General features: G+C 42.1%; 2 protein-coding genes and 1 long non-coding RNA gene across 4 annotated transcripts in view; 2 read left to right on the top strand and 1 right to left on the bottom strand.

Moving 5' to 3' along the window:
* Nucleotides 1-4,864, top strand: part of FRMD6 (FERM domain containing 6) — a 127,135-nt gene extending 122,271 nt beyond the window's left edge. Inside the window, exon 15 of the mRNA XM_058429310.1 lies at nt 4,823-4,864. Within this exon, the coding sequence (XP_058285293.1) occupies nt 4,823-4,849 (27 nt within the window). The 3' untranslated portion in view covers nt 4,850-4,864. The remainder of the gene's footprint in view (nt 1-4,822) is intronic.
* A 6,812-nt stretch (nt 4,865-11,676) lies between these two features.
* LOC131381423 (uncharacterized) overlaps nt 11,677-26,856 on the bottom strand; it is a 28,801-nt gene continuing 13,621 nt past the window's right edge. Inside the window, exons 3-4 of the long non-coding RNA XR_009210188.1 lie at nt 14,785-14,911; nt 11,677-11,925 (exon numbers count right to left, since the gene is read on the bottom strand). This is a non-coding gene — a long non-coding RNA (uncharacterized LOC131381423). The remainder of the gene's footprint in view (nt 11,926-14,784; nt 14,912-26,856) is intronic.
* The window catches only part of GNG2 (G protein subunit gamma 2), a 156,796-nt gene continuing 141,777 nt past the window's right edge, over nt 11,838-26,856 (top strand). Inside the window, exon 1 of one of the 2 annotated variants that reach the window (XM_058429318.1) lies at nt 11,838-11,906. The gene's annotated coding sequence lies outside the window, so the exon portion shown is untranslated. Of the gene's footprint in view, nt 11,907-18,493; nt 18,564-26,856 lie in introns of those variants that run through there. The other variant, XM_058429317.1, reaches the window with a different exon arrangement.

Genomic DNA, 26,856 nt, shown 5'->3' with positions numbered 1-26,856 from the left:
GGGCTTAGCCCAGACTCCCTAGAGTCTGACCTTGACCAGAAGGCTGTAAGTTGCTTTCCAAAATGGGTTTTTGATGACTACAGTGTGTACTGTCACATAGTAAATGTGGACATTATTTATGTCCCTGGACAACATCCATTTGATTTTCCTTTGGGAAATTCATCTACACGTTTTGGTCACATATTTGGTTAAATGACCTAGTCTTCAGCTCTAAGGGATTGCCTTAAGTCAATCAGCACCTTCCATCTTCTCTGGCCACAGTGATTAGTTCAGAGATGAGTGTGTTGCCCAGTGCAATGAGACACAGTAAATACTAAGAACTGTTGAGAAGATGAGGATTGCTCAGAATGTGGTAGCAACCTAAGTGGTGCTGAGTGAAGTTCTGAGGTTGAGAACTGTGGCAGCCATGTTGCTGCCATGAAGGGAATGGGCCTGATGGAAAGAAAGCGCTAAGAGTTATGACCAAAACTTACCATTTGATTCCTGGATCAAACTGTACCTGGAGTCAGGGCTCAATCTGGACTATTCAGTTATATAAATCAATTATTTTAATGTTTTCTTTTTAAAATGTAACCCAGGATATAAATTTTCTATCACTTGCAACATAAAGGGTTATGAGAAATACTATGTAGGCAAACCTCTCCTGGAGGATCTGATTTGGCAGGTCTGAAGAGAACCCAAGAACCCATAGTTTTTGAATTTCTCCAGCTGATTCCAATAACTAGCCAAATTAGGACATCTCTCTATGGCATGATTCTCATCCCTGGCTGCATGTTAGCATTGCCTGGGAAAGCAAAGATACTCGCAGATCTTCCAAAAATAGATCCTGCCCCAGAAGAATTTCATAAGACTTCGAAGAGTAGTACCTTATCAAAGCTTTGCAGGTTAACATTTTAAAAATTGGATAATACCAACTGTTGGAGAAGTTACATGAGAGCAACTGGAACTCTCCTACATGGCTGGTAGAAATAGAAATTGATATAGACATTTCAGAAACGTTTGGCAGTATTTACTGAAGCTAAACATATGCCTTCCTTATGGCCCAGCAGTTCCACTCCTAGAACTGAGTGGATAAGACATGTGCAAGATTGTTCACAGCAGCTTTATTCATAATAACCAAAAAATGGGAAAATCCAAATGTCCGTCAATAGTAGAATGAATAAATTGTTATATATGCATTCAATAAAATATTACACAGTATTTATTATATATTTATATATAATATAAAAGTACAAACTACTTATAAATTGTAAAAAATCCTTGTAAAATTCTTCAAGCTTTACACATAAGACTAGTGCACTTTATCAGATATATGTCATATCTCAATAAAAAGTAGAAATCAAACAGGAAAAAAAAATGACAGGAATGTGCAGCCAGAGTTGAAAAGCCTTGTTCTGGAGCCTCCAGCCTCAAAAGGGCATTTAACAATAGGTCACACTCTGCTTGGTTTATAGAACATACCTTGTCCCTCTTATTTCCCTGAAGTCCTTCTTTCAATGGGACACCATGAAGACTGGCCTTCCTGTGTCATTCATGCCCCCAGGCCTGGGGGCGATGGGAAGGAGTGAATTAAATGCTCTAAATATTAAACTACTTGTAAACTTCCATTTTTACTTATAAGAATTTCTTATGCAATGATACCACTGGAAAAGATAAATCCAAAATTTATCTGTGTATCTTCCTTACCTGTGATATTTTCTAAACTGTAATACGGATGATATGTTGCTTTTTTTCATATTGTACAGTGAAGAAGCTCCTTGGCATCCTAGGCTGAAAGTGAAATTGATTTTAAACTATCTCTTCCTGCCTTCAAATGATGGTCACAGCTATCTGACTGGGAAGCCAATTACATTACAGCCCCCACTCCAGCACATCTTAATAGAGTGCTATACCTCAGCAGGGAACAAAAGTGTGGCTGCCACTCCTGGCCCAAGGCTGGCAGAAGCTTCTCAGCCCTGCCCAATGCCAGTATCTGAAATAAAGACAAGTAGTTAAATCTTCCCTTCAGATTGAAGATTCCCATCCAGTTCCTAGAATGAATTAAAATCCCATTCAAGATTGAGATTATAAAATTCTTAAAATTTCCACTATTTGTGGTTGGAGCCTTCTTTTTCAAGTAGCGGGTTTATCTCTAACCCTAGAAAATACCCTTCTCTTTATTTTGACAATAATCATCACAAGCTAGTCTGTGCAAAGTAAGATTTCAAAGCAAGTTAAGGTCCAGCTTTTATCCTAATGAGATTTATCAGGGAGGCATGACATCTGCAAAAGGAAACATATTATGGTACAGACTATATCAAGGTTGTATTTTTTTAAAGGGAGTTCAAACAAAGTGGCCTGAGGGTTCAGAGTGGCTGAGATCACTTCCAATTAGGAGGAAATAACCAGAATCCCCCCTTGCCAGTCTCTGCCTATGCCATATTTACGTAAAGAGCAGTTAGAGGGCAAGAATGATGGAAAAGCAATTGAAACCCTACTGGATCCTCTGGGAGAATGTCAAAGGAAATACAAGAGATTGGCTGCAGCAAATCCCATCCTCCTCCATTTTTCTCTATCTCCCACACACTCTGGATAGAGAGTGGGAGAGGCTGCGATGACCCCAGGCTAATTAGTCTTGTCCTGTAACAGATGGCTTAGATCAGCCTCTACTGTAAACCTCTGATGTTGTTCCTCCCCCTTTCTCTCCATTCACCAAAACAATAAAAACTCTAAGATCTGGAGCTTAGAGTGTGCTGATGATGTGATTAGTCTGAGTATTTTATCTTCATTTAATTTTCATCGCCACCCTCTCAGTTGGATTTAACTCATGTACAAGCTATAGATGAAGAAACCAAAGCATAGAAGAGTCAAGTAGCTTGCCAGATTCTCACAAATGGTATATGGTAGACCCAGAACCTTATCCTGGACTCTAAGCCCATGTTGAGATTGCTAAGTGTGAGCTCCATGGAACTTTTCTCCAGAAACAGGTCTCTGGACTACAAAGACAGCCCTCCAGACTGTAGCTGTCCAGGGCACTGGGGCTGAAGAAAGACTTCCATGACCACAGGAGCTCACACTTACAATTCATACTCTCACTTAGCCTCAAAGTATTTGATGGTAGTATGTTGTCTTCGATTTTTATTTATATCTATTCGTGTCTGTGTGCCTGCCATCTCCGCACCGTCATAAGCTATTGAGGACAGAGACTATGACTTCCAGGACCCACTAGGAATCTGATATTGTCAGGCTGCCTTGACCAGAGTATGGGTTCAATAAACACCTGATTCCCTTTCCTGTATTCCCTTTTGCTCCCAGTGCCTAGCACAGTGCTATACACATACTTGGTACTCCAAAAATATTACATGAATCGAAGACAGTAAGGACACAAATTTATTTCAGAATTTTAGGCATAAGTTCTACATCCCACTTTCATTTCTGTAACTATATTTTGTATATTTCATGCTACAAAACAAATAATAAATAATGGCAGGAAGGCTTATTACAGAACTTTCAGATGAATTATGGCAGACTAATAGCAATCTTGCCCCAAAGCATCGTCTGATCTAATGCATTAGTATGATTACTCTCAGCCTTTGAGTGAATTTAAATCATGCTTTTCTTTCTCTCTGTTAGTGAAAGCAATGATTAACCTGTTCATGAAACACGACAAATGGAACTGGAAAAATAAGACTCACAAGCCACAGAGTATATGACTAATGATCAGAGGGAGAGAGACTAGCAATATCCGCAGAGGTCTGCCCTCAGCTCACAATTCATTCCCTTAGCTCATCCCCACTTGCCCTCGCTTGGGGATCTGAGCTCCGTCACGTGTAGCAGGAGCTGCTGGGTCTCTTGCCCAGACTCTGCTGCTGTAAATCATTGCTCCTCAGAGCTGAGTGTTGCATGCCAAGATTGGAATTGCTAGTATCCAGAATCCTGCAGACAAGCTTCTGCTGTAGACTTCTCCTTTGGATCTGAAAAGTGCCCTTGTAAAAAGGGAATTTCAGTATTAGGAGTCCAAGGCTTGACAAGATGAGGGTTGCAACATGACTAGGTAAATGGAACCTCAGATGACTGTGAGATTACCTTACAGGGCATGGGTTGTGGGTTTCCACCTTACAGAAACAGGGGTTCTATGATAGGAGGAGCACTTCAGAAGCTGAAGAAGCACTTAGATACCCTCCCCTGAAATATTTCTCATTAATCAATTAAATCAAGGCATTTTGGTGCAATGGTGACTCCTTAGGGATTATATATATTACTTCTCCTAATCTCCCCTGCCCTGGAGCCTAAACCCTAGGCCTCACCTGACTTCTTTGTGTTTTACACCAAACTGAGAGCTAGATCCACCAAATACTACTACTAACTAACATTTATGAAGCACTTACTAAAGCCAGGCACTGTTCCAGATCTTTGTATTAGCATATTTAATTCTCACAACAACTCTCTAAGGTAGGATTTATATTTCCCTGTAATTTATGGTTGAACAAATGGAAGCACAGAGAAGTTTGGTAACTTGCTCAAGCTCAAAGAGTAGGTAAGAGTTAAGATTCAGACCTAGATAAGGGTAGCCCTGGAGCCCACTCCTTAAACTCTGTAATATGGCTGTGCTAAGACAGAACAGCAGGTAGAGATGTCAGAAGAGTCAGAGGCAGAGGTATGTAGAGGGAGAGGGAGAAGATTGCCACAGCTTCCAGTTGCCACTCCTCGCTTCCAAAGATGGAGTCCATATGGGCTGGCTCCGTGACTTGCTCTGACCAGTAGAATGTGGCAGAAGTGACATTGTATATGTTAGAGGCCTAAGCTTTAAGAAGTAGAATGGCTTCTGCTTTTTCCCTTTTAGAAACCAAGGATAAGAACGTTTAGATGATCCTGCTGGAGAGAGAGGCCATGTGGAGGAGCCCTGGAAAATGAGACAGCTCACAGAGCAAGAGGCCATGTGGAGAAGGCCTAGAAGTAAAATGCCTCATAGAACAAGAGGCCACATGCAGAAGGCCTGGAGGTAGACGCCCTGCGACGTGAGAGGCCACATGGAGAAGGCCTAGAGGAGGAGACACCTTATGGAGCAAGAGGCCACATGGAGAAGCCCCGGAGGGTTAGACACCTCGTGGAGCAAGAGGTCACACGCAGAAGTCCTGGAAGTGAGATGCCTCATGAAGTGAGATGCCTCGTGGAGCGAGATGCCTCCTGGAGCAAGAGGCCATGTGGAAGAACCCTGGAACTCAGCAGCTGATAACACAAAGATCCCATGGTGTGAGAGAGGCCTTCATGAACTTCCCATCCAGCCCAGCTAGAGCCAAATGGAGCCATACGTGTGACCCCAAGTGAGATCAACAAAAGAATGACCCAGTCACCCTGAGAATTGTTAGAAATGCAAGGCACTAAGTTTTGGGGTAGTTTGTTACATAGCAATAGCTAACTGATACAGATGGTTTGAATTACTTGACTTTAAAGTTCCTTCTTACCCTGAAAGTTTATGGCTCAGTACAGTGAATTAAGCACATTTGACTGAAACAGAGAGATGGTGTAGGAAAAGACCAGAAGGTAAGGGCAGGGCAAGGTGAGGAGGGCTTTCCGTGCCACGATAAGGAATTTGAACTTTAACTGGTAGGTTCTGAAGCTGTCCCAGGAGGAAGTGACATGAGAAGATAGTTTTTTAGGAAGACCCACATTGCAGCAGCATGTAGATGAGACACGTGGGCATACAGAGCAGATGTGAGAGAGAAGGAGGCATGGAGAGCTGATTGCTGAGGCAAAAAGATGCAGCTGAAAATTATGGAGCAACAAGCTACTGAGTACAGAATTAAACATTCAGTCTTCAAGACACAGATGTAAGCTGCTTTCTCTGTGTCAGCCTTCTCTGTATCAACTCTTCATTTTTTTTCCAACTATGATGTTTTTACTTTGAAAAATCCATGGGAGAATACATGGTATGTGGTTAAGAGCCTGGGATTTGAAATAAGAAAGCCTTAGCTTTAAACCCCTTCTCTCACCTTCTAGCTGTGTAACTCTGGGCAAGTTACTGAACCTTGCTGTATCCCAGCTTCTTCATTTGTAAAATGGATATAATGATATTTGTCTCACGGGAGTAATGCAAAGATAAAAAGGGATTATGTCTGATGCATTTACTTTTACTAAATGGCTAAATGCTCAAGCAACACAAATACTCACATGATTATTTCTTTTTCACGTAACAGTCCAGGTTGGGAGTGTCAGGTTGAGGGGTGGATCTTTTTCACATCTTCTTGAAAGAATTCATGGTAAAAGCTGTCTTCAGTTTATGCCTTCCAAGGTTATTTTGGCCATCGCCATTCCAGAAAGAAGAGGAGAAGAGAGCATGAAGGAGCCCGCCTAACATGTTTTATGGGCTGGTCTCAGAAATGGCACATGCTTCTACCTGCATTCCATTGGCAAGAACACATGGCACACCGGCTGCCCACGGGGCTTGGGAATCCCAGCTAGAATTCCATCCAATAGAAGACAGAGGGGAGAGAAGAGCAGGGTATTGGTGTCACAGAATTGCTAAACCAACCTGATTGCACATATCTACCACCAGACCACACACCATCCCAGTTCAGTCATCACCCCTTGGGATCCAGCCTGGACATCACAATTTTAAAAATCTCCTGAAGTAACTCTAATTTGCAGCAAAGTGTAAGAACCACTGGCTTAAGCCACCATTACTTGGGTTTTCTATCGCTTACAGCTGAAATCATTTCTAACTTATAGGTTTTCAGGGGTAGTGCTTCTCAGCCTTGCCTGAACATTAGAATCACTTGGAAAGGTTTAAAAACATTTCAAGCCTGGACAGCAGGGTGAAACCACATCTCAACAAAACAATTAAAAAATTAGCCTGGTGTGGTGGTGTGCCTGTAGTCCTAGCTACTTGGGAAGCCAAGGGGAGAGGATTGTTGAGACCAGGAGGTTGAGGCTGCGGTGAACCGTGATCACGCTACTGCAGTCCAGCCTGGGGGACAGAGCAAGTTCTTGCCTCAAAATAAACAAACCACAAAACATTTTAGTGGCAGGCCACGCATGGTGGGCCAGTAATGTTGGTATTTCTGCTGTAATCCCAGGACTTTGGGAGGCTAAGGTGGGAGGATTGGATGAGACCAAGAGTTCAAGACCAGCCTAGGGAACATAGTGAGGCCCCTGTCTCTTCAAAAAAATGTTTTTTAATTAGCAGACATGATACTTGGGAGGCTGATACAGGAGGATCAGCCAGAAGATTGAGGCTGCAGTGAGCCGTGATCGCACCACTGTACTCCAGCCTGGGCAACAGAGCAAGACCCAAGCCCTAAACAAACAGACAAACAAACAAACTTCAATGCCCAGGCTGTACTCCAGACCAATCATATCAGAGTTTCTAGGGGTGGGACTCAAACATCTGTAGTTTTTAAAGCTTTCCAGGTGATTCTGATGTGCAGACAAGTTTAGGAACCACCGTGCTCAAAAAATGGTTAAATTGTTGAGACTTACTCCTGCACACCTCTCTGTCTTATGGGTTAAGACTGCACTTCTCAGCCTGGCACAGTCGCTCATGCCTGTAATCCCAACACTTTAGGGGACCAAGACAAGGGGATTCCTTGTGTTTGGGAGTTCAAGACTGGCCTGGACAACATAGTCAGACCTCATCTCTACTAATAATTTTAAAAATTAGCCAGGTGTGGTGGCACACACCTATAGTCCCAGCTACTCAGGAGGCTCAGGCAGGAGGATCTCTTGAGCCTGGGAGATAGAGGCTGCAGTGAGCCATGACCTCATGACAGAGCAAGACCCTGTCAAAAAAAAAAAAGAGAGAGAGACTGCACTTCTCAAACTGCAATGAGTACAGGAATTTTCTGGGGTCCTTGTTAAAACACAGACTCTGATTCAGTAGACCTAGGGTGGCACCTGAGATTCTGCATTTCTAAGAAGCTCCCAGGGGAGGCTGGGCTACTAGTACACGGTCCACACTTTGAGTAGCAAGGGGTTAAGCAACCATAAGGAGTTCTGTAACTCTAAGTTACAATTTAGCAGTTAGTTACATGAATAAAAATGTTTGATAATCAGTGAGGAATATACTTTCTTGTTCTTTCCTTCAAGGGAACTATCATCCCATAAAAATGTAATAAATACTTGCATATTTCAAGCTGTCTAGAGGGCTGTTTCAAATTACCCCATGAGACATCTCAAAAAAGAAATAGTCCTCTCTCAGTACCCAAGGGGAATGGGTTCCAGGACCTCCATGGATACCAAAATCCACAGATGCTCAAGTCCTGGATATAAAATGGTGTAATATTTGCATATAACCTATATACATTGTCCTGTATACTTTAAATCATCTCCAGATTACTTAAAATGCCTAATACAATGTAAGTGCTATATAAATAGTTGTTACACTATATTTTGTTTGTATTATTTTTTATTGTTGTGTTATTATTTTTTGTTAATTTTTTTCCCAGATATTTTAGATCTGCAGTTGATTGACTCCACAAATGTGAAACTGGTGGAAACAGGGCCAGCTGTTTTTGACAGATATCCTCTCTTTGAGGAAAAATGGCTTGATCTTTTGTCCAAGGAAGTTAGAAAACTGTAGGCAGAGAAAGTCTGTGTCATCATTTTTTTAAATTTTAGACGAAATTTCTTCACTTTAACAAATTTATTTGTCCTTAAACTAATAGCAAAGTGCTGACAATAACTTCCAGAAGAAAATGCAGGAATGCTTTCTTAAAGAGGAAGCAAAATGAGTACAAACAACAGAGGAAATGGATACACTTCACTATCCTGGAATTAAAACTTCCGTGCATCTAAAGCTCATCAAAACTGAAAACATAAGCAATATCAATTTTCTCTTATCCCATTCTTTCTTGAATTTCCTCCAAGCTTGCGCTTACCAAGGTCTGACGACCTGCCCTTTGAGAAACCCAGTGTTCAATGCAAGGCCTCAGATAACTTTACCTTATTCTCCAAAAGCTATGTTCTCTTGATTTACAGAATACTTCTCACTTGCTCTTTTATTATTACCTTTTTAAAAAGAAATACCATATGCACATACTTAAAATTGATTTGTATTTAGAGACTTATAAATGAAAAAAACCCAAAGCTCATTTTCCCCTCCTTACCTCTCCTGATGCCTGTTCCCCAATGACTACTGCTTTCCACTCTTTAGCTTTTTCTTCCAATATTTAAGTGAATAATATTCTTTTTATTTTTTGGCTGGGGTGTGGTGGCTTATGCCCATAATTCCAGCACTTTGGGAGGCCATGGCAGGACGATCGCTTGAACCCAGGAGTTAGAGACCAGCCTGGGCCACATGGTGAAACCTCACCTCTACAAAAGATACAAAAATTAGTTGGGTGTGGTGGTGCATGCCTGTAGTCCCAGCTCCTTGGTAGGCTGAGGTGGGAGGATCGATTGAGCCTGGCAGGTCGAGGCTGGAGTGAGCCTTGATCACACCACTGCACTCCAGCCTGGGTGACAGAGTGAGACCCTGTCTCAGAATTAAAAAAATGTGTATTTTTTTATTTATCACTTTTAGACATTTGGCAAAGACAGGATCTGCCACATCTCTTCCTTGTTATAGGAAAGTCTTTCTCTTTGCAATAAATAAGTATTCTGCACAATAATATTATTTGGTCCCTCTGCAGCCTGTCACCTGTTACCTGGTAAGTAGTTTTATTCATGGCATTCATTGATCCCTTCTTGCCTTAATCAGTTATTACATTGGGGTTGCAAATGGTTATTTTTCTAAGTTCACATTTCTTATCCAGCATGTTTTCTTTCTTTTCTTTTTTTCTGTTACGTCAATATGTTGGCATGAGTTATACTCATTATTATTTTTGATGTTTTAATTGTTCCAAATTTGGCTAATGGGAGCCCTTCAGGCTGCTTTCTGTAAACTTCTGACATGATCCCATTAGTTCTTGATTATTTCCTTAATTTCTGGAACAACAAGATGTCAAGGTTCACCTGCACTCTACCTGCTCTAGACTTGAACCTAGCCCTTTCCTCCAAAAAGCCTTAATACCTTTTAGTGGAGAATGCTTTTTTGGTTTTCTTATTATAAAAGTAATACAGGCTTATTGTAGAAAAAGAGAAAATAAAGAAAAATATAAATAAGAAAATAAAAACCATATATTTCTCTAGCATCTAGAGCTAGCCTCTCTTGATTTAGTGTACTTATTTCCAGGCTTTTTTCTATTAAAAAAAAAAAAAGAAATTTCTCCTCTTCTAATTCTTCCTTGCTAGGTGAGCATGGGAATGCTATTTAACTGCTCGTAACTTACTTTTCTCAACTATGAGATTAGATTAATAGTAGTTTCTCCTATATAGCATTGTTTTGGCAATTAAATTAAGTAATAAAGTGTTTATTACAGAGTCTATCACATAGTAAGGGCTCAATCATACTATTAGAATTATCATGTCAAGTCAGAATGGTGAGTAGGATTTGAGCTAACATTAATGGGAGAGGAGGATTGAGGCTTATGGTGGTGAGATAGAGGGGCATTCTGAGAGAAAGAAAAAATCCTAGCACAAGGTCTATTGAGCAAACCTGTTGAACCAGAGTTATGAAGATTAAATAAAATTGCTGTCATGGCTGGGTATGGTGTCATGCCTATAATCCCAGGATTTTGGGAGGCTGAGGTGGGAGGATCACTTGAGCCCAGGAGGTCAAGGCTGCAGTGAGCCATGATCACGCCACCACACTCCAGCCTAGGTGACAGAGCAAGATGTCTCAAAAAAAAAAAAAATTGCTCTTGGCCAGGCATGGTGGCTTACACTTGAGGCAAGGAGTTCGATACCAGACTGGCCGATATGGCAAAACCCCATTTCTACTAAAAATATAAAAATTAGCCAGGTGTGATGGCATGCCCCTGTAGTCCCGGATACTCGGGAGGCTGAGGTGGGAGGATCGCATCTACCTGGTTTCAAACTCTCCCTACTCTGTGTCTTCTTTCAGAGCTGATAAATTTAGTTTTTATTTTATATATTGATTTATTCTTAGAGACAGGGTCCATTGTGTCTCCCAGGCTGGAGTGCAGTGGTGAGATCATAGCTCACTGCAGCCTTGACCTCCTAGACTCAAGTGATCTTCCTGCCTCAGCCTTCCAAGTAGCCTGGGACTATGGGTGTGACCCATCATGCCTGGCTAATTTTTTATTTTTTGTAGAGATGCGGTCTTGCTATGTTGCCCAGGCTGGTCTCAAACTCCTGAGCTTAAGTGATCCTCCCATCTCAGCCTTCCAAAGTGCTGGGATTACAGGCATAAACCACTGTGCCTGAACCAGATCTGATAAATTTCTTAAAGGTACCCTGGGCACACTAAGATGGTTATAAAGTGTCAAGCATGTATATACACCACTTCTAGCTGTGTGACTACAGAAAAATTACTTAACTTCCTTCATTATTTAGAATAAGAATTACAACTATATATACATGTATACTATATATATAGTATAAGGTCATTATTATATGTATTATTATATATATGTATATAGTACATATATAGTATAAGGTCATTGTAAGAATATAGTATAAGGTCATATGTATATAGTATAAGGTCATTGTAAGAACAAACACAATGTCATATATGTAGCACCTAACACCATGCCAGCCAGTCCTATATGCAGGACAAACAACAAACAGTAGTGTTTATTTATGATGATATAGTCGAGACTGAAAATCTTTCTAGTTTCAGCATTCAGACTCCCCCCGCCGCCCATCATTATGTTGTTTCTTATTAAACTTCTAAGCTAGAATCTCCGTCAGATACATTGCCTTAAATGTGCAGAACATATATATTAAAAAAGAATCTCCTGTCTGTTCCCACCACAGGTATCCACGCAATTCATCCATTTATTCCTCAAGCATGTATTGAGCGTTTGGCGATGCTTCACGATGTTGGACTCTGGGCATTCACAGAAGATGAGCACATCTCACAAAAGGTGAAAATGTTTAAATCACCTGGGATAAAGAACATTCAGGGTTGAAAGAATACATGTTTGGTTATAATACTGCTTATTAAGCAAGTAGAAAATTAGAGTAAATATCAGCCCTTCAAGAAGACAGGTCTTCCAGAGAGCCTTAAAGGCAAGGTGGGCATTTGATGGTTTTATCTGGGAACATGCACTCCAGGTTCACCGTGAGCAGGTGAGAGACATGGCTACACCTCTGAAATGCTGCAAGTTCATTTTTGAAGGATTTGTCATAGTGAAACAGGAAAAGTTCCCTTATCCCCCTTGCAGGGCGTGACAGGGGCAGTGGCTCGCTTCTTCCGCGCCCTGCAGCCTAAACCCCTAGGGAGAGCATGCAGACGGGCAGGTAGTAGAGAGCGTGGGCTCCAACCCCACCGCAGCGTCTAGGGTTGAGTGTTTACAGTTTTCGAAGCCCCGGTGAGCGTGTGTTGCAGTGTGCTTTTTCAGCTTAGCCATCCGCAGGCGGCTTGTATTAATCAGCTCAATTAGACCCTCTGCCTTACCGCAAGGACAGAGGGCTTTTTGTATCCTGGGGTTCTTGCCTAGTGTACTGGAAAAATCTGATCATACATGGGCTTGGAGAATGAGTGCAAGGTTTTATTGAGTGGTGGAAGTAGCTCTTAGTAGTTGGACGGGAAGCCGGAAGAGGGATGGAGTGGGAAGGGGTCTTCCCCTGGGGTCAGGCCGCTCAGTGGCTGGGCTTTCCTCTGGCTGCCCTCTGCCAAATTTCCCTCAGCGTCTGCGTGGTTCCACTGTCGATGGCCTGCCAGTGTTTTTCTGCGAGTGTGTTCCTCTCGATGCCCAGCTGCTTGTGCATGTGCCCGCTAGGGTCTCTTGGGTTTCTATGGGCACAGGATGGCGGGGGGGGTAGGGGCGGCGGGCCAGAGTAGTCTTGGAAAATGCAACTTTGGGGCATGAAAACAGGAGTGCCTGTCCTCACTTAGGTCCGTGGGCACAGGCCTGAGGGTGGAGCCCTCGCCAGGGACCCTATCCTTCTCCACCCAGCACCTCCCTGCCCCCTCCCGTGTCAATAGCAATGATGAAAGACTCACGCAGTCATCTTTTCAGGAGCATGTGACAGCCTCCATGACTGGAGCCAATGGTGAATGATTAAATTCTGGGTCCCCAAGCAATATTTTGGGAAAGGCCTTCCTCTCTATCCCACAGCTTCTAAAAATGTTCTGTGCTTATAGCATTGGCTCAGGTTTTGTGGATGTGTTTCTGGGATTATTCAGTGACCTCAGACAGGCTACTCCAAGTCTCCCTGGACCACTTGCATAGTTCAGCCATATTCAACAATGAGCCCTTAGATAAGAAAAAGAGGACAATTTATTGGATATAACTGGGGAGGGAGGACAGAAGAAGAGATAGAAATGGTGCTTAGCCATTTCTAAGACAATGGGTTAAGCCACTTGCTAAGCCACCCCCCTCCCGCCTCCCTGCCACCCCCTTATCCATTAAACACATAGTTTTGAGTCCTTTTTACAGCTAAATAAACCTGCCACATCTCATTGGGACAAAGTTATTCAGAGACACAGAAATAATGGCTCCTGCCAACCACAGACCACGCACAGGGGTCTTTACCTTTATGGTCGCAGAAGGGACTGGGAGGGGATTGGAGGGCATGGAGGGTATCAGCCTATGAAATACCAACTGCAGCAGCCCCAGCTCCTATTACGAAATAATCCACTGTTCTCTCTTCCTCAAGTCTTATCGGAAGCAAGAATATTATTTTTCATTGCCTCATTTACCCTAAGATCCCATGAGAGGGAAGATAATCTGTGATTATTGGCTTGATCTCTGTACCCTACTTAGGGACACAAGTTTAATAAATGAGAGCATTTTTCTAGCTGGGTCAGATTGGCCAGGGTAAAATGAACATTTGCTTCAGGACACATTTTAGGCTAAACCATTCTCTGTATCTTCATTTTCTGTAAATATACTTTCAGGGGTGAGTAACAAAAACTTCAACTCGAACTGGATTAAAAAATAAAGAATTTGGTGGGCTGTGTGGCTCATGCTTGTAATCCCAGCACTTTGGGAGGCCGAGGTGGGAGGACTGCTTGAGCCTAGGAGTTCGGGACCAGCCTGGGCAACATAGGGAGACCACCATCCCTGCAAAAAATTGAAAAATTATCTGTGTGTGGTGGTGCACACCTGTGATCCCAGCTACTTGAGAGGCTGAGGTGGGAGTTTCGGCTGAGCCCAAGAGGTTGACACTGTAGTAAGCCGTGATCATACTACTGCACTCCAGGCAGAGTAAGACCCTGTCTCAAAAAGAAATAAAAATAGATTTACATTGTTGCAAAACAGGACATGCAGGGGCTAGACAGGCATCAAGCCTGGCTGATTCCACAGAGCAAGAATGTCAACAAGGATCCAGCTTATTTTTGCCTCTTCACCCCACCATCTTTTGTGTCAGCCTCGTCCTCAGTGAAGTAGGATGCAACAGTTCCAGCTGGACACAACAATACCCATAGGAAGATGAGAGAGACTCTTATTGCTGCTGTATCATGGGAACCTTTTCCCCGATGCCCATCAGGTTTCATCCTCCCTCTATGCTTCATTGGTTCCTTAATTCAATACTGGCAAGGAAAATGAAATTAAATTACCCTTGGCCATCAATGCCACCCCCAACCTAGAGATGGGGTCAGTGTCACCTGAGGCACCTAGCTGAGTGAAGAAGGCATGGAGTGCTGAACAAATTGGGGTTCTTCTAGTGTGGAAGTCAGGGGAGTGGATGCTGGCTGGGTAGCTTACATTTAGTTGCAGGAAACAGAAAACCTGACTTATAAGTGGCTTAAGCCAAAAAATTATTTCTCTCTCATAATATAAATTATTGCCCTACCTCGCTGCTGGCACAGATTCAGTGGCTTGATGATGGCATGATCAGCAACCTGGTGAGGCTCTTGACCTTTCCCTCATGCTTGTGACCTTGTGGTTCCAAGGTGGGCTTCAAGTTTCATATATCATGTCTGGATTCAAAGCAGGAAAAAGGGGAAAAGGGGTATGAGTTGTATACAACACTGTGTAAAATGTGCTGGAATCTGAGGGGCATATGCAAAAGTAGATTTAATTTCTCCTCCTTACAAGGGTCAACTATTTACATGGGAAGGAAAAACATACCCCACAACTACAACCCGATGTCAGTACCAAGAGCAGTATGCAAACGACTATTACGGGCACTCAGAAGCATCACAATGGAAGGGAAGTTGCAGCTGCCTATACCCACACCCACATCTTGTCTACCTGCCTGCTGCATCACAGCCTGGCTGCATTACTGGGCTCACTTCAGCTCCAAGAAAGCTTCCAGAAATCATGACAGGCACACCTGCAGTGAGCAGATCTGTGTCTACTTGTCCTTTAAGTGGACACCACTTTTCTGTTGGGAGCGCAGATCAATGTGTCAGACAGAGCTCTTGGATGACAATACTGTCCTGGCAGGGATCCAGAGCGGCTGGGGATAGAGAGCATTAAATGGGTCTGGCGCAGAACAGTTGAGATGTGACTGGATGTGACAGAGGACGGCACCCCTTTGACAATGACATTATGTGAGCTTGGGTGGGCTCTCAGCTCAGGTTTCAGATGGCCAGGCATCTATTGCTGGCCGCCATTCAGTTGACATTTTACATTTTGTGACCATAAATTAACTTTGGAAGAAGTTGATAGAAAAGTAGGTCATTATTTGGGTGTTCCTGTGTTTCTCATAACATTTTAAATTCAGTCAGGGCAGAAAATATATATATCTTTCCTTTATACCATTACCCTAATCCTTGGCACATGGTGGGTTTCCTCTTGACTTTAGTGGAACATGCCTGGACCTAAACAATCCCAACACCCAACGTCCCCACAACCCTGTCTTCTTCCCCATCTCTCCAGCTGACTTCCTGCCTTGTTTTCTCCTCACATAGATTTAATAGATGCTCTGAGCCCCGCAGTGCGCTTCAGTTCTATTCTCTGCACTCGCCATAGCACTTAGCACCATTAACTGCAGCTCTCTCTGCCTTGACTTCCGCACCCCACTCTCCCCTGTGTGTTTTTTCTTTGGGGGTTTCTTATCAGGCACCTCTTCTTTAAATGCGTGTTTTCCTTTGAGCCCTGTCCAAAGCTCTAGGTTCCATTTTCCACTTTCTACGTTCTACCTGGTCCTTCATTCAAATTCACAGCTCAAATCTCTGCTTTTGCCTCCAGCCCAGATCTCTCTCTCTCTCTCTCTCTCTGTCTTTCAAACCCTACACAACTTGAGACATCTCCACTCACATATCCTGCAGGTACACCGAACTCAACATGGTCAAAACGGGAGACAGTCTCTCACCCCAAAATGGAATTTCTCTCTTTTTAAAGGAAACCAGCATTAATAAGCCAGAAGCCAGTGAGCCATCCCAGAATCTCCTATGTATAGATTTCATGTGTCAGTCATACTGCAATTATTATTATTATTAATTATTATTATTAGTTTGAGACAGGGTCTTGCTCTGTTGGCCAGGCTGGAATGCAGTGACACAATCATTGCAGCCACCAACTTCTAGCCTCAAGCAATCCTCCTGCCTTAGCTTCCCAAAGTGCTGGGGTTACAGGCGGGTGCCACCGTGCCTGGTCTATGATTATTTTGAATCCTGCTTTTCTACTAAGAATAGCCTAATTTTTTTATATTGTTAAATATTTATTGTATTATTATGAAAAATGTTTTTGTTCCTTCTTACAAAACAGATGACTATGGATGGGAGATAATTTGGTAAATATAGAAGGCATAAAGAATAAATAACAACTATAATCCCACTCCTCAGAAGTACAGTTATTAATATTTTACAAGTTTATTATACTCTCTAAAATGCATTTTCCATAACTGAACTACATTTTATACTGCTGCAGATTCCTTCAGGCATTATAAAATTAGAAACTTTTTCTTGTGCTATTTAAAGTATTTCCCAAATAACTTGTAATAATTGCATAGAAGTCCATTTTATGGTTGTTCCATAGTTTATTCAACTACTCCTCAAATGTTGGACTTTCAGGCTGTTTCCAATTTGTTACAAGTTGTTGTAAATAACATCCTTATGTATACATGTCTGTGTTTCATAATGTAAATTTCTGGTAGTGGAATTAATCTGTCAAAGTTTGTGAATATTTAAAAGGCATTTGATATATATTGTCAAAATAGATGGATGCCTTCCAGAAAGTTTTTATCAGTTTGTCCTCCCACTGAATAGAAGAAGGTATTTCTCACTGAACTCTTCCCCCAACACTAGGAAGTTACTATCTGACTTACAAATCTTTAAAAAAAAATCCCATCTGACCATTGCTTTAATTTTTGTTTTTCACTTAAAATGTGATTGAAGACTTCAGCATTTTTAAATTGTCATTTATAAATTGGCTTTATATAATAAATTGTTTATGCCCTTTGGGATATTACTTTTTATAGAACTGTTAAGCATTTTCCATAATGATTTATATAAGTTCTCAATATTGGAACATTAACGTTTATTATTTTTCGCAAATACGTTTTTTAGCTTAGTGTTTACTCTTTAATTTTCTTAATGATTATTTTTACATATAGGAGATTTTAATGTTTATGTAGTCAACCCAGTATTTTCCTTTATGGTTTCTTCTATTAATTTTAACCTTAGAAAGCACCTCTCTATCCATAAATCCCTTCTATTGATTTTAACCTTAGAAAAGGCCCCTCTATCCATAAATCAAATATTTAGCTACCTTTCCTTCTACTATTTTTATGTTTTGTTGTACTTTTACATTTAAAGCTTTTATCCACTTGAGTTTATTTTGGCATGCCATGTGAAAAAAAGATCTAAATTGATTTTTTTTCCTGAGGGTTGAGCAGTTGGGTGAGCATCATTTTTATAACATTATAATATTTTGCATTGAATTGCATTTCAAGACAAGATTGCTAAAAGGAAGCCAGGATAATGTTTCTGATGAAGTAAACCTTATAATGTAATTTAGAACATGAGTGAAGGCTATGGCATCCCAGGAGGTGAGGAGAGGGTGGGCCAAGTATGAGTTAGGCCTTGGTGGCAGGAATGAGTTCTATTTCTGGAAATATCTTTGGCTGGTGCAGGTGCAAATAGAAAAAGCAGGAGTGTGGTTATGGAACCTCTCAGGCCCAGGAGCATTCACACATATGAAAGACTGATTTACCAATGCCTAGATATGATGTTGCCACTTACATTTCTTTGGAGGTCTATAAATACAATGAGATGGGAATAAGAGAGAGCAGATGGGGAAGATGTGATTTTAATTTGCATCATTTCATACCCAGACCTCAATCCTGACCCTATGTTAAATAATGACTCATTTCTCTGCAAGTTGCTAAATGTTTTAAAGAATATAAAAACTTTTTATAAACGGAATGCAAATTTGTCTGCAAAATCCTAGGCTGCCTTATTAATGTGTGCAGTTCATAAGTTTACTCAGAAGTCGGGGTGACTTTTCAATAGGAGAGGAATCACTAATGATGCCATTTCCTTCACCACGGGTGTAGACCAAGAGTGTCAGGACATGTGACGTTTGTTTGCCTTTGGTTAACAGATCTGGATTTTTGTCTGGAAACTCAAGTATAAGACCTAGCACCACTTGCCAAGGAGCTCTGCTTTGCTTTGGTAGGCCAAGGTAAGCTACCGTATGCACGGTCTTGGGAAATTTACCTTGTTCCCTTTTTAGTTATAATATAAGGACTTTATTTCTCATAACATCAGCATTGCCATGCAGAACTGAGGGCATACAAGAAAAAAAGAAAAGAGAGAGGGAGATGGAACATACTGCAGCTGCACACACACACACACAGACACACACACCCCTTGGCTCAGCTTTACTGATGAGATCTTGACTTAGAAATGAAACAATTTTGTAATTCATGCAATTTATGAAACAGACCAAAAAGCATCACTAAATAAGTAGTTGTCACAGAAACATAACAAATGCTTAAGCTACCCAGCCACAGCCTATGTGGCTATATAGGCTATGTAGGCTACATAGCCTATACAAACAACCAAGATTTTTCTCCAAAAAAATGGTAGGATATTCAAGCTGGAAGCAACTCAAACCATATTGTAGTGCAACTCCTTTGTGTTACATTTTGAGGTTTTCAACTTGATTTTACAACATTTTCTTATCATTTACTAGTTGTTTCCTAATGACTATTTCTCAGCTTGCTTTTCCAGCCAGGTTACAAATTCCTTGAGCACAGAGGCTGTGTCACCTCCTCACGCCCACAAGCCTGGCTCATTGCCTTGCACATGAGAGATGCCCATGCAGAGGATGGTGCTGGTGCTGCACACGCACCTTTCAGTACAATCCCTGACAAGAAAATACTGCAACTGCATTCATTCTGGGTTGTCTGATGGCCCTTAAGGATGAATGAGGCAAGCTTGAATTATAATAACACATATGCTGGCAAAATGAACTGGCACCAGGCAAAAAATGAGTTAGCTGCCTTGTTTTTCAACAATGTTGTTTTGATTTGTGGCTTGTCCAGGTCCCTGGCTTTTCTCACCTTGGGAAGAAGTGAGAACAGAGAAATGCAGACTTCTCAGTCTGGGTGTTAAAGCCAGTTTCTTGTAGCAGTCTGGTCAAGCACAGGTTGACCACTGGCATGAACCACTCAAAGCCCCCCAGAGCCTCTTCTCTCAGAGTGTTGTCTTTACCCATGTTTTTAAAATAGTGATTACAAATGGAAATTTTGTTCACTGGTGATTTAAAGAACTGTGAGCTGTTAACTTTTTAAAATAGTTTTTATTGAGGTATAAATAAAATAATCCAGCTTTAGAGCATTTCTGTCACCTCAAAATGTATCCTCACGCCTGTGTGTAGTAAATCCTGGCTCCCACCCCCAGCCCTGGGCAAACGCTGACCTGTTTCTGTCTCTACAAATTGCCTTTCCTGAACACTTCATGTAAGTGGAATCACACATACGATATGCTGTTTTGTATATCTGGCCTCCTTCACGTAGCACAATGTTTTTGACGTTCACCTCTGTTGTAGTCTGAATCTGTAGTTTTTTCAATTGTTGAATATTATTCTGCTGTATGGATTTACCATATTTTGTTGGTCAGTTCTCCAGCTGATGGATATTTGGAAAGTTTCCAGTTTGGTCTATGATGAATCATCCTCCCATGAACATTCACATCTGTGTCTTTATGTTGTACAGGTGTTTTTTTTCTCTTGTAAAAATTCCTGGGAGTGGAATTGTTGGGTCATACAATAAGTTTGTTTAACTTTTTAAGAAACCACCGGGCTGGGTGCGGTGGGTCACACCTGTAATCCCAGCACTTTGGGAGGCCGAGGCAGGCAGATCATGAGGTCAGGAGTTCAAGACCAGCCTGGCCAATATGTTAAAACCCCGTCTCTGCTAAAAATACAAAAATTAGCCAGGAGTGGTGGTGTGCACCTGTAGTCCCAGCTTCTCAGGAGGCTGAGGCAGAAGAATCACTTGAACCCAGGAGGTGGAGGTTACAGTGAGCCAAGATCATGCCATTGCACTCCAGCCTGGGTGACAGAGCAAAACTCTGTCTCAAAAAAAAAAAAAAGAAACCACCAAACTGTTTTTCAAAGAAGCTGTATCATTTTACATTCCTACCAGCAATGCACAAAGCATCCAATTCCTCCATATCCTCACCAACATGTGGTATTGTCTGTCTTTTTGATTATGGCCATTCTACTGGGTGTAGAATGGCATCTCATTGTGGTTTTTCTTTGCGTTATCCTAATCACTGATGATATTGAACATATTTTCATGCTCTTACTTCCATTCCTGTATCTTTTTTGATGAAATGTCTGTTCATATCTCTTGCCCACTTCAAAAATGTTTTTTTAAATAATTGAGTTGTAAGAGTTCTTTATATATTCTGAATACAAGTTCTGTATCAGATGATGATTTGAAAATGTTTTCTCTCAGTCTATAGTCCATCTTTTCATTTTCTTAATGGTGTCCTTTGAAGCACAAAATATTTTAACTTTGATAAGGTCCAATTTATTATTTCTTTTATGCATCATGCTTTTGATACTGTTTATATATTATGTCAAAATAAGAAATTTTATATACATAGCATATTTAATATTATAATATGTATAATATATAATTTTATATGAATATATTTACTATTAAATATACTATGAGAAAAATTAATACCAAAGCTTTCTCAATTATTCCTCCTGACCTACTTTGTATTTTGTTTTTGTTTTTTGAGACAGGGTCTGGCTCTGTTACCCAGGCTGGATTGCAATGGTGCAATCTCGGCTCCTGTAACCTTCACCTCCTGGGCTCAACCCATCCTCTGGCCTCAGCCTCCTGAGGAACTGGGACTTACAGGTGTGCGCCACCACACACAGCAATTTTTTGTTGTTGTTGTTGTTGTATTTTTGGTAGAGATGGGGTTTCATCATGTTAGTCAGGCTGGTCTCTAACTCCTGGGCTCAAGTGATCTGCCCATCTCAGCCTCCCAAAATGCTGGGATTATAGGCGTGAGCCACCGCACCGAGCCCTACTTTGTATTTTGAATAGAAGCAACAGCAATGATGAGATTCGTACTCCAACCCTCAGCATCACACAACATTCCCATCCAGCAAATCTGCACATGTATCCTCTGTATCTAAAATCAAAGTTGAAATGCTTTTAAAAAGAAGCAATGGTAGCACTCTGCTTTAAACTAACGTTAATGTTTTCAAAGCCACAGTGAAAGAAATCCACTACATATCACCTAGAACTGGAGATCTAATCTGACAGGTGGGCCACAGTACTAATAATGTGAGCACAATTCCTATACAAAATTTTATTAAACTGTATTAGTTGAGCAAACAAAACTACGCAGACACTCTTCTGTCTGCCTTGTTCCTTCTTCTACTCTGTTTCCTGTTTGTGTTTTTGTCATTTTCCTTTATGTGTGTATGTGTGATTTTCTTTCCTGCCTTTGCTGGAGTTGTCACCATGTGGATAGGAGACCCTCAAATCCCCAGACAACTGGTTTCCCAAAGGGTTGCTGGATTTGTTGCTTTTTCATTGTTCTGACAAGAGCTATGTGCCTGCCTTTGTTGAGTGGTAAATACGTGTTGGAAGCAAAAGCATCACTAATATAATGCTTTATGCTGCTGGGGCAACTTTCTCATTAGTGCCTAGCATACTGAGCAAAGAAGCTGGGTTCCAGAAATAAATAGAAGTGAGCTGTTGACAGCATGAGCAGAGTCCCCTTTTTACATGGCAAGAAAGAGAGAGAGAAAGATCTTAATTCTGAATACCAAATTAAAAAGCCTTTAAAAGAGGCATCTGGAAGGATTTACTCCTCCTTCTGAATCAGCCATCAGTGGGCAGCAAGAACTGAGAAATAATGCTGTTATGTACATGAGAGAGTGATAGGAAAAGGGGGAGAGTTAGAGTCTAGTGAGGCTGAGGGTTGCAGAAGAGTGTGCAGAGTCAGCAAGAGCGGATGGCTAAAGGTACTGTGGCCCTTCCTATCTGCGGGTTCCCAGACAGGGATCAAAAATATATATTAAATAAATAAATGACAATTTTAAAAATACAAATTTTGAAAAGAAAATGTAATAACTATTTACATAAGATTCACTTTGCATTAGGTATTATAAGTAATCTAGAGATTATTTAAAGTCGTTGGAGGATGTGCATAGATCATATGCAAATTTTAAGTCAGTTTCCATCAGGGACTTGAGCATCTGCAGATTTTGATACTGGTAGTTGGGAGGCAGGGGTGGTCTCCAGAACCAATCCCCCACCTCGTGAATATTGAGAACAACTGTATACATGCCATTAATCATGCTGAGTGCAGTGATGTGGGTGGCAGAATGGAGGCATTGACCTGAAACAGGGACACCTCATCCTCTGAAATGAAGGGGTAAGAGGGAAGAAAGGGTGTGGCTACAGATAAACTAGTTATTTGGATGGAGTAAAATATAGAAAGAAATCACACCTGATGGGACTAATGTTACTTGCTGAAGTAGGAGATGAGGTCATCTGAAGAGTTCAAAAGAGTGAATTAGAATGGTGAAGTTTTGGAATTATCAGTGAAGGAGAGACAAAAGAAACCAATTATAAGTTAAAAGACCCGTAAATAAGCACAGCTGGGATTAGGCACAGAATGAGATGGCTATGAGGTTTTCTCCAGCCATGCTTGATGTCTAGCACTTAGGAGCAATGAGAAGATAAGTTGACACAGATCCGAGGTTTCCTGGGGGAAGGAGCGAGGCTGACACAAGGTGAGAGGTGTAGTTCAGGTAATTCACCACACCCTCCAAGGTGGGCAGGTAAGGAAGGGAGGCTGGACGGTGATAGCAGCAGTTCCCAAACTTAACTGTATGTAGAATAATCTGGGGATCTTTTAAAAGTTCCAAAGCCCAAGCCACATCCCAGGTGAATTAAATCACAATCCTTAGGAGAAGGGCACGGGCACAGATGTCAATACTCTTTAAAGCCCTCCAAGTAATTCTAACATGAAGACAAGTTTGAAAAATATTGGGCATATACACTAGAACAGTGCTTCTCGAAGTGTAGTCCTCAAACTAGCAGTATCAATATCACCTGGGAACTTGCTAGAATTGCAAACTCTTGAGCTCTACTCCAGGCTTATCAAACCAGAAATTCTGGGAGCAGGGATTCAGCAATCTGCCTTAACAAGCCTTTCAGGTGATCCTGATACCTGCTAAAGTCGGACAATCACTGAATTAGGAGGAAAAGAAGGAATCCTGGTCCCGGTGATCCCTCTGAGAACAGATGTAGTGAGAAAGCTAGGAGTGGTATTTTTTGATGTCATACAGTTCCAGACTATAACTAGCTCAGCTTTGAGCCTTGAGGTCAAAGAATTAAAGCTTTGATTAGTGTGTTGGATGTTCATCCACGTATATGTTTACATATCCCAGAATTACACACAGTGGAAAAGCAGCACCGTGGAGCTGGGTGAATCCTGATCCCAACCTGTGCCTCCAGTCTAGGGGCGTGCAGGGGAAATTGCAGCCTCCAGTGGAAAGAGAAGCAAGAGATGGTGTACCTGCAGGGGAAGGTAGGCTTCAACAAATGGTGATGGAAGGATGCTGCAAAGAGGAAAACGTGGAAGTGTTTACTCTCTGAGGGAATGGTGGAAAGAGTAAAGAGCTTGGAGAGAGAGTCTGAGAGTGGGAGGACTCAGGAGGGAGCATAAAGCTGCGGAAGGTGAGAGAATAACCCAGGAAAGATGTTTGGGTTGTAGAAGGTTGGGGGAAGGCAAGCACCATATGCCTTGGGGGCAGTGGCCATGGATTGTCGGGATGAGAGGCCTCGGTAGAACTAGCTTCCTCAACATGAGTTATTTGGTGCCACTGTGGCTGATTGTGCAGACAGTCCTGCCATCATCCCCAGGGGAGCTGAGTCACTGTGTGGTGAAAGCCACAGTCTCCGGCAAGGCTGCTTTGTGCTGGGCAGGGAAGCTGCAGGGACTGGGGAAGCTGCCTCAAGGTGAACAGGAGGTGGCAGAGCCTGGTCTGTGGTGAGCGCTTTCACACAGGCGGTTTTCCTACTTCCCTGAGCTCCGGATTGTTGCCCCCAGCAGGGAGCTGTGCCTGCCTGAAAATGGTTCCAGGGCACAATTGTTATCATAAAGCAAAGCAGGACCAGAAGAACCTTGACACTTTTTGATATTGCTTATCCTAGCTCTGACTGATAAGGGGGCAGGAGGAAAAAAGGAGGAAGGAATAAATCAAGGAGATAAGCACAAAACAACAAGGAGATAATCACAAAAGCAGAAGAAAACATGTTGTTTTCACTGGGCTGAGTGGTTGGCTTATAATATCTGTCTGACTTATGGCCACACTGAGGATTCTGGAATGCATTCTACTCAGGTGTGAATTAGGCATCCTAATGGCCAGAAGATGTAGCTTAGTTTACAGACCCATCAAGCTGCTTGGGTTGGTCTAAGGCCGGACTGTGAAGCTGGTGAAATTTGTTTCTGACTCTGCTATTTTCAGGCCTCTTCTCCTCCCCCAGAAACCCTTCTCCTTGGTTTCTCCTGCCCCTATAGACCTGCCCTCACCTTTCAGGAACACCGCAGGGGCTCAGGGCTGGGGACGGCAGAGGCTTACCCCCGCTACCTCCCTGCTTCCTGGCAGTTTGATATGCAGACATGACAGGCCCTCTGTCTCTTAAGATATTAGCTCTCTTCCACCATCATACTCCCCGAACACTCTTGTCCCCGTTCTTGGGAATGCCAAGGTCCACAGTGATGATACTTTTGATTCTTTGTTGCTCAGGAGTGATATTCACAATATTTAACAAGTGGGCAAAGGCACTGATCGGTAGAACAGACACCAGCTGTGAACACCTCAGTAAGGCAGCAAGGCACATGCTGGCCAAATAGCTGCATCCTCCTACCCACCTAGCCTTTCAGTCCTCCAATGACCTGGTCCTCCTGTGCCTCAGCTGTTCACTCCCAGGTGTATAGCCTAGGCCTGTTACCATCCACAGCAGCCCCTTCTCAGTCATCATCTGCTGGCTTTCCAGCTTATCTCCCCAACTCCAAAACTTCTTTAAATCCAACAGTTCTTGGACACACCTGCAAGCTATGGATCATACCACCTTTACACTATCCCTTACAAGGCCCCCAAACGCTTATTCCCTTCTTACCTAGCTCAGATTCCAGAGCTCATCATCATTATGTCCTCATCTTACTTGTCTTTCTTTTGCTCCAAGGTACTCACGTGTCAACCCCCATCCTGGCTAAACCCAACTCATCACCTACTACAGACCTGCATTTGCATAACTGCTATTTCCTACCATCCTTATAAATAAAAACCCTATCTTGATCCCATATTGCCCTCCAATGACCCATTCCCCTGCTCCCTTTCAGAGTAAATCCCTTAAAAAGAAGTATCGATCTATACTGTCTCCAATTCCTTCCCTCTCATTCTCCATTAAACTCACTCCTGTCAGGATTTCACCTCCACCACTCCAATTCTGCTCTCATCAAGACCACCAGAGACATCCACTGCTAAACCTAATGTTCAGTTCTCAGTGTTTGTCATATTTGACCTATGCTCCTAGTTGATCACTCCCTGCTTCTTCTTTTTTTTTTTTTTTTTTTTTTTTTGAGACAGAGTCTCACTCTGTCGCCCAGGTTGGAGTGCAATGGCACAATCTCAGCTCACTGCAACTTCTGCCTCCTGGGTTCAAACGATTCTTCTACCTCAGCCTCCCTAGAGGCTGGGACAACAGGTGTGCACCACCATTCCTGGCTAATTTTTGTATTTTTAGTAAAGACGGGGTTTCACCCTATTGGCCAGGCCCACCTGAGGTGATCTGCCCACCTCGGCTTCTCAAAGTGTTGGGATAACAGGCGTGGGCCACTGTGCCCAGCTCACTCCCTACTTCTTGAAGTGCTTGATTCTTTTGACTTCCAGGATTCTTAACTCTCCTGGGTTTCCTTCTCTACGATTAGCCATTTCTTTGTAGAGTTTTTTCTGGTTCTTTTTCATCTTACTGATTTCAAAATACTGGAGTGCTTCAGAACTCAGTCTTTGGACCTCTTCTCTATCTATACCCCCTTATTGAGCTCATCTCCTCTCATGGCTTTTAGTACCATCTTTGTCCTCATGACTCCCAAGATTATATTTCTAGCAAAGACTCCTCACCTGGACTCCAGTCTCAAATGCCAATTGCCTATTGGACATCTCCACTGGATGGTTCATATTTAACATGTCCAAAGTGGAACTCCTGATCTTGCCTTCGATCTGTTTCTCCTGCATGTCTCCTGGCTCAGCAAATAACAATGCTATATATCCTTCCAATTAAGCCAAAAAGCAGAGTCAATTCATGTCTTCTTTTCACTTGCAGGCTCTACATTGAATCCGTAGCAAACTTTGTTGGCTCAACTTTCAATATGTATTCAGCTGCTAACCACTTCTCATCACTACTTCGACTGTGGTCCAAGCT

The sequence above is a fragment of the Hylobates moloch genome, unplaced genomic scaffold (assembly GCF_009828535.3).
Source record: "Hylobates moloch isolate HMO894 unplaced genomic scaffold, HMol_V3 SCAFFOLD_16, whole genome shotgun sequence".
Classification (NCBI taxonomy): domain Eukaryota; kingdom Metazoa; phylum Chordata; class Mammalia; order Primates; family Hylobatidae; genus Hylobates; species Hylobates moloch.
Note: the sequence above shows the minus strand (reverse complement) of the source record. Positions and strands in the feature narration are given on the sequence as shown.